The sequence below is a fragment of the Sorghum bicolor genome, chromosome 1, assembly GCF_000003195.3.
Source record: "Sorghum bicolor cultivar BTx623 chromosome 1, Sorghum_bicolor_NCBIv3, whole genome shotgun sequence".
NCBI classification, from domain to species: domain Eukaryota; kingdom Viridiplantae; phylum Streptophyta; class Magnoliopsida; order Poales; family Poaceae; genus Sorghum; species Sorghum bicolor.
The window spans coordinates 1272844-1288357 of record NC_012870.2 but is presented as its reverse complement, the minus strand read 5'-3'; the positions used below and the strand labels follow the sequence as shown (position 1 = coordinate 1288357).

Genomic DNA, 15514 nt, shown 5'->3' with positions numbered 1-15514 from the left:
TCTGGCCGCCTCAGGCTATTATGGATGCACATGCACGAGGTGCTGACGCGCGCGCTCGGACGGGACGCGGAGGCTGGTCTGCGCCCTTGCCCGCTTGCTCCCGACCTGTGTTTTTGTTTGTCTCACTAAACCTGGTTTTGTTCACCTTAAAAAACTAAAATGTTTTCAAAATTCTCTGTTATATTGAATCTTGCGGTACTAGAGCATTAAATATAGATGAAAACAAAACTAATTATATAGTTTGCCTGTAAATCGCGAGATGAATTTTTTAAACTTATGATTAGACAATATTTTCAAATAAAAACGAAAGTGCTACAGTGTCAAAATCCAAAAACTTTTTAGATCTAAACAAGACCCTGCTTGCCGTGTCGTGGCGTCCGAAGGGTCTGAACACACAAAAAAAAACATTTCGTCATATCGAATCTTTTGATACATACATAAAACATTAAATATACATAGAAAATAATTAATTACATAATTTATCTATAATTTATTAGATAAATTTTTTAAACCTAATTAGTCTATGATTAGACACTTTGCTAAATAAAACAAAAATATTACATTAGCTAAATCTAAAAAAAATCACGAATTAACTAAGGCCAAAGTGAACCTGCGTGTCGGGCCAGAGGCCAGCCACCCATAAAGCCGATTCGATGTCTACTGCAACAAGCAGCATTGCACTAGCACCTGCAGAGTGAGTGAAGATCACTGGTTCGAGTGTGTATGAGGGCAACGGACACAACCCGAGCTTGGCCGTGAATCTTTCGTTCATTTCCTGCATTGGCCTTGCCTTTCAAAGGGCTTGTTTAGATACAAAAAGTTTTTGGATTTTGACACTGTAGCATTTTCGTTTTTATTTGACAAACATTGTCTAATTATGGAGTAACTAGGCTTAAAAGATTCGTCTCGTGATTTACAGGTAAACTGTGCAATTAGTTATTCTTTTTATCTATATTTACTACTTCATGCATGTGCCGCAAGATTCGATGTGACAAGAGAATCTTGTAAAGTTTTGGGTTTTTAGGTGTATCTAAACAGGGCCAAAATTTCCCCACACCACAACAACACAGCACCACCTTTGGTTGGAGACTTGGAGCAGTATACTAGTGAGGCCTGCTAGTACTCCTACATACTGTATTACAGTACAGTTAACCATGTTGTCGAAAAAAAAAGAAGAAGAAGTACAGTAACCATGACTGCTAGCAGTACGTAGTATATTTTCCGTTCCTTTAATTTTCTGATTCCCTTTTGAGAATTGAGATCAGGCTTGAATTATTGCAAGATTGCCTGCCTGGTACTTCATGGCACAGTAGGCCTATCTACTACTGTCGTCCACTGTTCCAATTCTGAGTCGCCGGCCTTGCTTAGATGCAAAAAGTTTTTGGATTTTGACACGGTAGTATTTTTGTTTTTATTTGACAAACATTGTCTAATCATGGAGTAACTAGGCTTAAAAGATTCGTCTCGTGATTTACAGGTAAATTGTGCAATTAATTATTCTTTTTATCTATATTTAATACTTCATGCATGTGCCGCAAGATTCGATGTGACAGGGAATCTTGTAAAGTTTTGAGTTTCCTTACTCCTGCCAAACTTTTACAAGTGCACAGGCATAGCACTATAGCAGTACTCCATTTTTTTTATAGTCCCTCCGTTCCAAATTATAAATTATTTTAAGAATTTTGAAGAATCAATCTAATCTAAGTTTAACCAAATTTATATAATAAAATAATTATTATTATGATGTTAACTAAGTATCATTAAATTCTTCTTTAATTATATTTTCATAGCATACTTACTTTATGCTACAAATTTTAGTATTTATCTCTATATTTTAATTAAATTTGAAAATATTTTAATTTTTTAAAATTATTAAAATGACTTATAATTTGAAATGGAGGTGGAACTACTCTAGTACTTCTTTTACCCTCTCTAACCACCACCTTTTACGAGCGTGACACCGTAAAATCTCCGAGGAGCCTGAGTGAATAAGGGCCTTTTAGTTCCCGAAAAATAAAATTAAAATACCAACTATTTTAAAAACGAGGATTTGTTGATCACGCTCCAGTGCTAAGCCACTGTCTCTCTCTCTCTAAACACGTGTTCAATGCGGTCTGGGACTGAAAGCTCTAGCTCTGCCTCGCATCACACCGTACCAGTGGGCCGGCCTTGTTAATAACCGCCACACGCCGTGCGTGTGGTGCCGATTACACTAAAAGAAAAAATGAAGTATTTGGTACAGTATGAAAAACTACCAAGCTTCTGCTTCTTTTGTGGGTGTATGGGACATGAAGTGATGGAGTGCGGGGATGGAGTCCATCCAAAGGAGAGCTGTGTGCCTGGGGTGACTGGCTGCGAGTCCCCTTTCAGGAGCCAGTTGCTGGGAGGGAGGATCGAGGAATCAGAGGTAGAGGTAGAGGAAGAGGGCGTGGAAGAGAGGGGAGTCGTGGAGAGATGATGGATGATGAACCAATTGGGATGGACATCACTGTTGGGGATGAGGAGTTACCAGAAGGAAAGCATGGAGGATTGAACGATGCTGCAGGGAGGGTTGCAATGCAAGTAAACCTCCTAGAGCACCCTGCACAGGAAAAGGTTTCTATATCTCCTCTAAAAGAGCAGGAGAAGAAGAGGCCGCGAAGGAACGGGGATGGAAGAGTGGATGGACCGACAAACTCAAATGCAAAATCGGCGCTCTCCTTCGAGGAGAGTGACCGGGCACAATGAAACTCTTAGCTTGGAACTGCCAGGGCCTTGCTAGTGCCCGGGCAGTTCGTGCGCTTCTATAAGTCCAGGAGCGAGAGAGACCAGATGTGTTTTTCCTGTCTAAAACGCATTTGGATAGAGTGAAGGCAGAAAAGTTGAAGCGAAGATTGGGATGTGATTACTTTCTAATAAATGAAAGTGAGGGCCGGAGTGGTGGTTTCCTCATGATGTGGAGGAAGGAGACTTCTGTTACTTGTAAAGGAGTCTCTCAATATTACATTGACGTGGAGATTCAAGGTAATGAGGTGTGGAGATTGACTGGGATTTATGGAGAACCAAGATGGGATCGTAAACATGTGACATGGGATACTTTGAGGTCCCTGCATGATAACACGGTGACTCCATGGCTGGTCCTAGGGGATTTTAATGAGATTCTTTTTCACCATGAAAAGGAGGTGAAGAAAGCTCTCTTTAGCATTGGTGATCTTAAAGCCCCTGGACCTGATGGTCTACATGCAATTTTTTTCAAACGTTTCTGGAATATGTTGGAAGGAGACCTGACTGACGAAGTTCTGGAAGCAGTCAATACTTTCACTATTCCAGATGGATGGAATGACACCACAATTGTGATGATACCGAAGGTGGCGAATCCTGAGGCAGTTGGGCAGTTCAGACCAATTTTCTCTATGCAATGTGGTGTATAAGGTAATATCAAAGCTTTTATCAAGTCGGTTAAAGGTGATCTTACCGAATATTATAAGTGACCATCAAAGTGCTTTTGTATCGGGGAGGTTGATTACTGACAATATTTTGTTAGCTTATGAATGCATACACTCAATGAAGAAAAAGCAGGGGAGTAGAGGTCTATGTGCAGTTAAGTTGGACATGCATAAAGCATATGACAGAGTAGAGTGGGTTTTTCTCGAGAAAATGATGTTGAAGCTTGGTTTTCACCAAAGATGGGTGAGGTTGATTATGGCTTGTGTTACATCGGTAAAGTACAGGGTCCGTTTTAATTCGATGGAAACAGATACAATAATCCCCACAAGGGGGTTGAGGCAGGGGGATCCATTGTCACCCTATCTGTTTTTGATAGTTTCAGAGGGTTTATCCTGTATGTTGAAAGGAGCTGAAGGAAGAGGGGAATTGGAGGGGGTCAAGGTGTGCTGGACGGCGCCAATGATTTCTCATCTACTGTTTGCAGATGACTCTCTCATTCTAATGCATGCTGATAAGAAGAATGCTGATTGTTTATCTGATATTTTGAACAGATATAGTGTTAACTCAGGTTAGAAAGTGAGTGAAGCCGAATCAAGCATTTTTTTCTCCAATAATACAAATGTTGAGGTAAAAGCGGAGGTTTGTGAAGCTCTGAATATTATGACTGAATCCCTGACTGATAAATATTTGGGGCTACCAGCAATGGTGGGGGTAGATCGGTCAGACTGTTTTCGCCACCTGGTGGACCGGGTGAATTCCAGAATAAATGGATGGAAGGAGAAACTACTTAGTATGGGAGGTAAGGAGATCCTAATAAAATCTATTGCTCAAGCTATTCCAATATATGCGATGATGGTCTTCAAATTCCTAACAAAATTTGCAAAGGAATAAGCACGGCCATTTCACGATACTGGTGGGGTAATGACAGTGATAAAAACAGGATGCATTGGCAAGAATGGTGGAAAATGTGTATGCCTAAGGGCTCGGGAGGAATGGGATTCAGGGATTTACAATCTTTCAACCTGGCACTCCTAGCAAAACAAGTGTGGAGACTGTTGAGAGAACCGGAGTCTTTATGTGCAAGAGTACTAAGAGCTCGGTATTTTCCAGATGGAAGATTACTAAATGCAAAGATAAAAAGTGGCAGCTCTTATACTTGGCAGAGTATAATAGCGGGTCTCAATTGTTTCAAACTTGGGTATATCTGGAGGGTTGGAGATGGTACTGAAATCGATATATGGAAGGATAACTGGATACCAGGAAGCCACGATCTGAAAGTTCATACACGAAGGGGGAACAATCTTGTAACCTCAGTCAACGAATTAATCAATCCGCTGACTGCTACGTGGGATGAGGACTTAGTACAATCTATACTGGAGAATGATGCTTATCGTATCCTGCAGATCCCACTTACGTCAGGAAGGGATGATTGTGTTGCTTGGCACTTTAATAGAAACGGTCTATTCTCAGTAAGATCGGCATACCATTGTCAATGGAAAAAGAAATTTGGAGCTCGCTGTGCAGCTATGCAAGGAGGTGGCACTAGTAATCGCCAAGTCTGGAAAAAGCTTTGGCAACTTAAGGTGCCGGGGAAAATAAAAATCTTTGGCTGGAGAGCGCTTCAAGGGTTTATGCCGTGTAATGCGATCTTGGCAAATAGACATATCATACCTGATGGTGGTTGCCCTGTGTGTCACAATGGAGCTGAAGATATAAACCATTTAATGTTCACGTGTGATCGAGCCAGAGCTGTTTGGAAATCGATTGGAGTATGGGAGAAGATCAGGATGTTTCTGCTATCTGACCGGTCGGGATCTGTGGTGATTGAGAACGTTATTTTCAGAGGAGAGCAGATACATGGCCTGAATGTTGGTCTTGCTGAACTTATATTGACTGGAGGTTGGTACTTGTGGTGGGAAAGAAGAAAGTTAACACGTGGAGAGGAGGTTCAGGCTGCTCCAAAAGCAGGCCTAGCTATTGCGTCTTTAACAAAGAATTATATGCTAGCGATGAAAAAAGGTGTCAAGCTACGAGAGGGTTGGAAGAAGCCTAGTGAATGGAATATTATCCTGAATATTGATGCTTCTTTCGATGAGGACAACGGGTGTGGCAGTACAGGCGCAATTATAAGAGATAGCTCTGGAGGGATGATTGCAGCTTCAAACGCCTTTATTCCCTATCTAGTTGATGCACCAATGGCTGAAGCTTATGCTTTGAAGGAGGGATTGATGTTAGCTCAACACATCGGAGCCAATGATCTCATCATTCAAACTGACTGCATGGAGGTAGTTGAGATTATGGAGAACTCGGGGTTCACTGCAAATTCAGCTGCGGCAGTCTATGATGAATGCAATTTAGTTTGGAGTGGTTTCCGAAAGATTTCTGTGGAACATTTGAATCGGGAAGCAAATCAAGTGGCGCATGAGCTAGCCAGGCAAGCTATGATTTTAAAAAATAGTTGTATTTGGGACGATGATCCCCCGGGTTTTATTGTTCAGTTTCTAGTAAGCGATGTAACAATTTTTGATCAATAAAGTTCTACCCAATTTTTTAAAAAAAAACCGCCACACGCCACATCGCCAAGGCACGTTTGCGGTGGCAGGCAGGCGAAGCGAGACCTCTCTCCTCTAATCGTCGTCGTCTCTTCTGTACATATCACGGTCTTGTTTAGTTCACTCCGAAATCTAAAAAGTTTTTAAGATTCTCTGTCACATCGAATCTTGCGGCACATACATAAAATATTAAATATAGATAAAAATAAAAACTAATTACACAGTTTATCTGTAGATCGCGAGACGAGTCTTTTGATCCTAGTTAGTTCATGATTAGACAATATTTATAAAATAAAAACAAAAGTGCTACAGTAGCAAAATCCAAAATTTTTCGAAACTAAACAAGACCAAAAGCGTGTCACATCACGCGCTTTACTGTACGTACGTATACATGCCCATTCCGCTTCGTGGCACGACTTTTCATAATTTAGCGAGATTTCAACCGGGTCTTGTTTAGTCCTCAAAATATTTTACAAAATTTTTTAGATTATTCTTCACATTGAATCTTTAGACGCATGTATGAAGTATTAAATATAGATAAAAATAAAAACTAATCACATAATTTATCTGTAATTTACGAGACGAATCTTTTAAGCTTAATTAGTCCATAACTAGACAATATTTATCAAATATAAACGAAAGTACTATAATGTATATTTTGTAAAAAAGAAAATTGGAACTAAACAAGACCCAACTTCGATTTGGGTCTCTAGTTTTGCAAAAAATGTGAAATCACGGCGTGCATGTACATGTATGTATTTATTTATATTTATAAATGAGAAACTAAAACCTACAGTAAAATAGTTGCCACTCAAGATCGAGGTACCAGCGACCCTCTGTTCGTGTACACTTACTAAATATACTGCATGAAGCTGTCTTCGGTTTTAATAAAATCTTCCCCTATAACTAAAATTAATTAAATGTAAAGCTAGCTATTGGATTACACTGAACACCGGAAAAGTTCAGTAGCCAAGATATTATTTCCTTTCTGGATTTCTGACTAAATGGGAGGCAGAGAATATATATATATATATATATATATATATATATATATATATATATATATATATATATATATATATATATATATATATATATATATATATATATATATATATATATATATATATAACCCAGAGAGATAGTACTCTCTGCTTGGCTTCACTTACAACTCGTTTCCTTTAAGGTTTAGCATTGGTCACGCAAATCGCTAGAGTGTTGGTTGCAATAGTGGATCTTCTACGTGTTCAAGTAACCAATAAAGACATATTCAATCCGTTTTATGAGGCATATTAGAAATCAGGAAAAGTGTGTGCTTTGATCATCAACTGTATATGATCAATTTCTTTAACAACTTGTATTAATATATACATTAAGCGTGAATTTATTGTATTGTTTTCCTATACAATTTAAGTAATTATTACTTTCCAGTATTAATATGATTAATAAATATTGTCCTTTTTTGAATCATAATACATCCTATCTAAAATGGAAGGAGTTACCATGTTCTATATATGCATTTCGAGTCACGCATGTGAATAGTGCGCGGGTTGTAGGACTCAAATAGATCGTGATGACCTACACCTATTCACATGACGATTTTTTTTGTTTGGGCAAGGGTCCCTTACATTACATTCATATGTGTTTTTTTTGGTTTTGTCCGTTCATTTCTAGAGACGTTAGCATGGCTGGCTACATGGTAGCACCTAAACACATGCATGATATGTTCTAGCGCTCCAAAGAAACTATTTAGAACCAATTCACAACTCATAGAAAGCATATAAAAAATCTTAATTAGAAACACAACGATTTGCTTGGTTCCTATATCATATGTCACATGGCAAAACATGATGCAACACAATAAACAATAGTTGACTAGTCATAATACATATAGACAGACACGAAGAAAAATATAATACAAATATGCTAAACTCTCACACATAAAGTGCGGGTTTGATTCTTGGCGCCACCACACCTAGGTTTAGTGTGCAGTGGTCCAATAACTAAGAGTCTTTTTGTTCGAGCTTATCTGCCGAATCTGCTAGTCATTCAATAATATTTTTCTCTCACAATAAATCAACGAATAATACTTTTAGCTATGACTTTTCATCCAAACGAACATGTCCTGAATAGCCTCACAACGACCCATAGGCCTTGTTTAGTTCCCAAAAAATTTCAAGATTCTCTATCACATCAAATCTTTAGACGCATGCATGAATTATTAAATATAAATATAAAAGATAACTAATTGCACAGTTCATCTGTAATTTGCGAGACGAATCTTTTGAGTTTAGTTAGTCTATAGTTGGAAAACAATTGTGAAATACAAACGAAAACGCTACAGTGCTCAAAACCAAAAAATTTTGGCAACTGAACAAGGCCATAGTGTAATAAGGAAATCGAGAAGCTAGTAGGGGGAGGGGGACGGGGACGGGGATCCTACGCATGAGAAGGGGGCAGGAAGCATGAAGCTAACCCTGGGGCGAGATAGAGGAACAAAAAAAAAAAACAAAACCGGAAAATAACAGGACCATAGGTTTGGGTTGGGCAGCCAAGCCCAGCCAGAAGCAAGCACGCAGGCAGGCAGGCAGACCAGACCAGCGGCTGGGTGGGTGGGTCCCGGTCCCGGTCCGGGCATTCCCCCATCTTCGGCCGGGCTATATAATCCCCACCCGGGTGTCCTCGCACCGGTTTCCTCCCCCGTTCCCCTCTCCTCGCCTCTCCTGCGGTGCGGTGGAGTGCTCCAATCCTCCTCCTCTTCTTCCTTCTTCGCCCCCACCCCCACCTCCCTCCTCCTCAACCCTACTCCGACGCGACGCCACGACACAGCAGCAGGCGGCGGGGAGCAAACGAGAACTAAAACGAAGGAAATCGCGGCGCCCGATTCGGTCGCGGTCGCGCGGGGGGCCGGATTCGATTGGATCCTCGGATCCCCCGCGCGCGGAGGGGAATTCGGGCCCCAGATCCCCGCGATTCCGGCGCCGGCGCCGGGCATGAGAGGCCGGAGGGCATGCCTGTGGTTGCCCCTGGCGCGGGACGAGTGAGCCGGCGGCGGCACCAGCAACAGCAGAGGCACCAGCGGCGGCGGGTGGTGGTGGAGGAGGACCTGTGGCTGCGGCCTGAGAGGAGCAGTCGTCAAGGAGGAGGAGCAGGCGGCGGCGGCGGCGGTGGTCGGGGTGGGTGATCCGAGGCCCGAGGTGGCCGTGCCATGTCTCGCTGCTTCCCGTTTCCGCCACCAGGATATGAGAAGACCGCGCGCCCCGACGCCCAGCTAGCCTCCCACCTGCAGCAGCAGCAGCAGCAGCTTGACAAGGTGGAACAACATCCCCCGCACTCTTCATGCACCCCGCGCCTTGCCCTGGCTGGTTCGCTAGCTCGTTCACTGATCGATCGCCCCGCCCACTCGTGCTACTGACTGTCTCATAGAATGGAGTGGCTTACTTGGGCACATTAGGATTGTGCTTACATGATTTTTTTTTTGTCTCGGAGTTTGCTCACATTCAATTGGGAGAATAAGGAGCTACGGCAGGTTTGGTTAGGGTTCCTGTCTGAGAAATTCTAGCAGTGTTTGAGCTCCCGTAGCTGAGATCGCGGACGTTACAGGATCTATAAGGCGTTCTATGTTATTCTTTTCGGTTTGGCGATAAGGGGAAACTAGGAAACCGTCAAGTCTTGCTGAATCAGTATTTGCTCCTTTTTCCCAAAAGGACTGTCCAGAATTAGCGGAAGTCGGTTAGGGCCTCCGTGTGAAAGACTTTAGTAGTGTTAGGTGTTACAGGTTGCGCAATGCGTTACTTAGGGGGTCCTTTTTGGCTGGTTCAGTGATTAAGATAGACTTGGAAAGAGTTTGTTTTGCTGAATTAATATACTCATTCCTTCTCAGGAGTGTCCCTGTTTATGTGAGATGCATAACTAGGGATGCATGTGGGACAAAGTTGGATGTTTCATCTGGATGGATCAATGAAAAAGTTACTGGTTTGGGATGCATTGGGATTGCGCTTGCATGATTTTATTTGGTCTCGGCATTAACTCACATTCTGTTGGGGGATACGGAATTAGGGCATGTTGGTTGGGGTTCCTGTCTGAGAAATTCTAGCAGTGTTTGAGCTCCCGCAGCTGAGATCGCGGGCGTTACAGGATCCAGGAGGCATTCTATCGGTATTCTTTTTGGTTTGGCGATTGGGGGAAACTAGGAAAGTGTTAAGTCTTGCTGAATCAGTAGTTGCTCTTTTTCCTAAATAAAAGAACTGTCCAGAATTAGCAGAAGTCGGTTAGGGCCTCCGTGTGCAAGTCTTTAGTAGCGTTAGGCGTTACAGGATGTGCAATACGTTACTGGGGGGATCCTTTTGGCTGGTTCAGTGATTAAGATAGACTTGGAAAGAGTTTGTTTTTCTGAATTAATATATTCTATACTTAACTAAGGATTGTCCCTGTTTACGTGAGATGCATAACTAGGGATGCACGTGGGACAAAGTTTGATGTTTCATCTGGGTGGAGTGGATCAATGGAAAAAAAATTACTGATGTAGGATGCATTAGGATTGTGTTTTACATGATTTCATTTAGTCTCGGCCTTAGCTCACATTCTGTTGGGGGATATGGAGTTAGGGGCCTTAGGGCAGGTTGGTTGAGGTTCCTGTCTGAGAAATTCTAGCAGTGTTTTGAGTCCCTGGCTCCCCGCAGCTGAGATCGCGGGCGTTACTGGATCCATGAGTATTGGGGAAAACTAGGAAATTATTAGTCTTGCTGAATCAGTATATGCTCTTTTTCCTAAAGACTATCCAGAGTTAACAGGAGTTGGTTAGGGCTCTGCGTGAAAAACTTTAGCAGTGTTAGGCGTTACAGTATGCACAAGGCGTTACTTGGGTGATCCTTTTGGCTGCTTCAGTGATTGAGATAGATTTGGAAAGAGTTTGTTCTAATGAATTGATATTCAATACTTCTCTAAGGAGTGTCCCTGTTTACATGAAATGCATAAGTAGGGATGCATCTGTCAGAAAGTTGGATGTTTTTATCTTTGTGAGCCAATGAAAAAAGTACTGGATTGATGTGGTATTTTTTGGTTATTGATTGAGGCTTTGACCTTGCAGGTTAGATTTTATCACAATTATCATGCCAATGGAATTCACTTTTGAAAAACGACGTAATACGATTCGGCATGGTTAAAAAACTGTCTACGTGTGTGCAAACTTGGATGTGAGTAAATATTATTGTTAGATGTTATTTCTGGTAGCTACCAGCTGTGGGAAAAATATGTTCAACCCATCAATAGAGAGTAGATAATCTTGGGTCGATATCTTTTCAACTATAGTTGAAGGCAACATGAAGAGTTAGATCGGTTACTCTGTTTGTGTTTTGTCATTTCATGGCATAGCGGGCTATGCTTAGACATTTAATCAGTATATTTCCTGTTTTGGACTTGTTATGTGTCCTCATATAAAATCAGTGCCAGGGCTCCGTAGATGTTATCATGAAATTGCTGGTGTCATACTACATTCCACATGAATAGACACAAGTTTTCTTCTTGTTATGTGTTTTAGACTCCACATGATTAATTTTTGTTGGTTCTGATGGTTGATTACACTAAATGGACAAACTAGAAATATGGCAGGAAGCAATACATTTTGGATTGCCAGTGTCCAAGATCAAGTTTTAACAAGTTTATCAATGCAAGATTACTCCCTTGATAGCACTGGAATGTATGAACTGGTTACCAGTGCCTTAAAATCCAGAAATGTCGTAACACAACTCATTTAAATATTGTTGGCCTGTAGCACTTATTAAGATGGATAAGTGTTGCCAGGATATTTGGATAAATGTTGCCTGGAGGTTTGGTTGTCATAAGTTTTATTGATCATGTTTGTTATGTGTGCTATGAGTAGGCTTAGCTGTAGGCTTTAGCCAATGCAAAAAATTAGATGTGTAAAAGTGTGATGATTTAGACTTTTCAGCCAATCACTATTGTTTTGTGAAATAGATTGCTTGTCTTTCAGACCTTGCATGGCCTGTTTAATCCTTCTATGCATATGGAGCAGCCTAATAAAAATGTGCATAGGGGTTTTCCTAATTTGTAGTTACTATTGAAGATACTATAGTTATCTTGTTCCTTTCATTGTAGTTCATAGGCCAAAGTTGTAGTTGGAAAACCAGCTGTCTGTTAATCTATTTCTAATTTTTGAGAATTGGGTTCAAATGTAACATGTCTCTTGCGCATATTATAAGGTAGAAGTATTAATAGTGTATCAATATCAATGTAGTTCAGTGATCTGTATTGCACATTGCCTACACTTAGCAGATTTATTGTACCGTGGATACAACTTTATTTACATCTGCCACAAATGTGATGAGCTGAAAAATCTGGAAGTGAACTAGTATAAAACAGTGAAGAAGTTACTAGTAGTTACTAGTTAATAACTTGTTATTCAGTATGCTTTTAGGCAGTGTGGCCTTGAATAGTTGCGCAGAGGGAGTGTTTGATTTCACTGTTCACCCTAAAACATCACTGTTTATCAGTTCGTACATTTTAGTTAATGGTTATTTTATCTACTGTATTTCACTAGTGCATGCTCCTGGCCTTTATTTTGTTTTTACACATTTGCTGGTTTTTGTGTAATTGGCATTTACTTGACTTGGAAACAACACTCTCATCTCAGGAGAAACAAAAAGAGAAGAAGCATAAGAAGGACAAGAAGGATAAAGATAGAAAAGAAGGTAAAGAAAAGAAGGATAAAGACAGGAGTAAGGATAAGCACAAAGACAAGAAAGATCGAAAAGAAAAACACAAAGACAAGAAAAAAGACAAGAGCAAAGATAAAAGCAGGGAACCAGGAGAAGGAATTGAAAGAAATGACGAGGCTCTCCGAGGTCAGAAGGTTGGAGAGAGCAGCAGGGGATCTGAAGAAATTAAGGATCTTAAATTCAGGGAGGACTTGGTCAGAAAAGTACAGGATGAGAAAGGGGCGGCGAGTCGACCTATTGAAAATTATGCTGTTTCAAATGATCGAAATCGCAAAGGCTTCAGTGCTTCACCCGCAATGGAGACTGAAAGGTCTGCACTTAATAAAGTGCATATTCAGTCTAGTAATGCTTCAAGGAAAAATGAGGGATTGGTACAACAGAGCATCAATGCTAATCAACAAAAGAATGGGACATCAATACGACATTCTGAAAACTTCACCACTTCTGCTCAAAGAACTGCTGGTGGCTTTCCACCAGCACCTACAACAGAGGAAAAATTCAAAGCTGCAAGGCCTTCATCCAGTACTGAAGCTGCACCCAGAAAAGAGGGGATTGGACAGCGAATCAGTAACATTAGCATATTGGTTCAAAAGAGAACTGAGAACACGAACAGAGATGTCGCAAAGAAAGAAGTTGGCACCTCCTCTCCATTGCCTCCAAATCCTGCTAATGCTATGCATAAGGGAAATGGCAAGGTCAGTAGGCCAGTGGAGAACACACAAGCATCCATGCAGAGATTTGGCAGCCCATCGACGTCAAGTGCAGCAGGGGGGGTGGATAGAGGAACACCTAGGTCATCCATCCCAAGCCCAAGCATTACAATACGGAGGCCCAATGGGATGGTACGGATGGCTGAAAACCTTTCTGTCTCTGCTAAGAAACCTGATGCAGGTGGACTTTCACCTGCTACGGGTAAGGAAAAGGAACAAGTTGGAAGGTTGCTGCAAGCTAATATTTCGAATGATCAGAAACTGGCTATGTCAAAACCTCCAGCTGTGGAGAAAGCTGCAGATGGAAGAGCTGAAAGGATGGAGAAGGTCAGAGATGGGGCACCTGATATTGCCAAGAAAGAGGACAAAAAGAGTGATCGGCATGAGAAAAAGAAAAGGAAAGAGAAAGATAAACACAAAGAGAAGAAAAAGGAGAAAGAGGCAAAGAAGGAGAAAGGGGAACATAATCACAAAGAGCATGATAAGACAAGAGAGAACAATATAAGTTATCCAATAGATAGTTTTAACTTGAAGCCCTCGGTCCCTCCTTTAGCCCCAGCAGTTGATGATGGAAAATCTGTTGTGCCTGATGAGAACCTGAAGAAGCGAAAGAATCATGAAATGAATGGTTACTTACAAAGTGAGTTTCTAGCTTTTCTTTTTTTTGCACTTAACAGCATATGTAGTCTTGTATGACACCATTATCCTTTTTTATGGTGCTTTATATTATAAGACTTCTGATGCTATACAGACAATCTTGAAATGCGGCCTACAAAGTTGCCGAGACCAGCCCTCCCCAGCAATCGTGTGGAGAATGGTACAGCATCTCATGTAGCCGCGCCACTTTCTTCTGTGAAGCCAGAAGCCATAAATATTGAAAAGGCTGAAAGGCTCCACAAGGAAGAGAAGATGAATGGCAACCAACAGGCTCAGCGAGCTCCAGTCGATCCGGTGGCTGCTTATGAGAATGGCACAACTTCTAGGAAGTCACCTCACCCCGACTGCAAGTATCTTAGCCAGATATACAGCATTCCTGAAGCACCACAAATGATGGAATTGCCTGGGCAGGAAGGTGAGGACTGGCTGTTCGACCAAGGTGGCACCCAATCAAGGAAGCCCAGTTCAGCGCCTGAGGCTGATGGAGTCCCCCAAGTGTGGGCTCAGGCTCTGAAAATTGACCCTGCTGATGTCATTGCTTTACCATACGTGATACCCTTTTAGCTGAGTGACAGTCCCCTGTGAAGTAGCTGAGAACTGAGATATCAATGAACAACACCACTCTGCTTATGTCCGCTAGCTCTTTGCTACAGTTTGTGTAGCTCAGCATGTGGGAATGTTACCAACTTTTACAAGTAAGCTGTTGCCATAGCTACATGCACCCTCCTAGTCTGGGGCGTGGCCCAGCTGAGTGCTGCGTGGAGACACAAACAGTGTTGGTTGCCAAGAGGTTGGAACCTGTAACGGAGTGGTTAGGTGTTATCGCTGCACAATTTTGATCTGTAAGGTGTAATAGCATTTTTATAATACCAAAATGTACATTAGAGAGAGGGGGCGATGAGAGGGAAGACTTGAGATTCTTCATCATTTATAGTAGTTGGATGGATTTGAGCTGCTGCTGGCTGAGATAAATCTGCTTGTGCTTGATTTGTTCCAAAAGTTGGCACTTGACCCTCACCTTTCCTGTGTATATATAACTATAGCTTACATAGATGCTGATGTGGTAGCGGTACTTACCTGAGGTTTGTAATTTTACTCTGTCCGACGGCATTGATGTTGAGGTTCTGTCATACTGTCGTGTCACCTCGTGTGTGCCACATTGCTGAGTTGTGATCAGAATTGTGGAGTTTTGAACTAGCAATAATAATAACATCGTTTGACCCTTGGCATCTAGTGTTGTGATTGTTTGTTATGACATGTTCGTGTTGCTTGTTGTAAACTGTTTACATGGATGGATGTGTCATGTGTGAACTGTGAATGTCAGTAGTGGTTTAGCGAGTCGAGTCGCTGTCAGTCATTTGGTCATCTGCATGTTTTCTTTGGAGCTGTCACACAAATCGCTCTGGATGGATGTTGTCGGCCGTTTCAGTTT

At 41.6% G+C, this 15514-nt stretch overlaps 1 protein-coding gene across 3 annotated transcripts; it reads left to right on the top strand.

The window, feature by feature from the left end:
- LOC8080156 (myb-like protein X) lies at positions 8672-15311 on the top strand. 3 transcript variants are annotated; one of them, XM_021465662.1, is made up of 3 exons: positions 8672-9291; positions 11068-14065; positions 14177-15133. In XM_021465662.1, the coding sequence occupies exons 2-3, from the start codon at positions 12541-12543 to the stop codon at positions 14644-14646; spliced, it is 1995 nt and encodes a 664-aa protein (XP_021321337.1). In that variant the 5' UTR covers positions 8672-9291; positions 11068-12540; the 3' UTR covers positions 14647-15133. The 3 variants fall into 3 exon arrangements, with proteins under 3 accessions (XP_021321337.1, XP_021321340.1, XP_002466108.2); XM_021465665.1 differs by having other exon boundaries at positions 12631-14065; positions 14203-14446; XM_002466063.2 differs by having other exon boundaries at positions 9091-9291; positions 12631-14065; positions 14177-15311.

Coding starts and splice junctions, on each gene's coding strand:
- LOC8080156 (XM_002466063.2), top strand. CDS start 9,187: ATGTCTCGCTGCTTCCCGTTTCCGCCACCAGGATATGAGAAGACCGCG. Junction 9,292..12,630: donor AGCAGCAGCAGCTTGACAAG/GTGGAACAACAT, acceptor CTCTCATCTCAG/GAGAAACAAAAAGAGAAGAA. Junction 14,066..14,176: donor AATGAATGGTTACTTACAAA/GTGAGTTTCTAG, acceptor GATGCTATACAG/ACAATCTTGAAATGCGGCCT.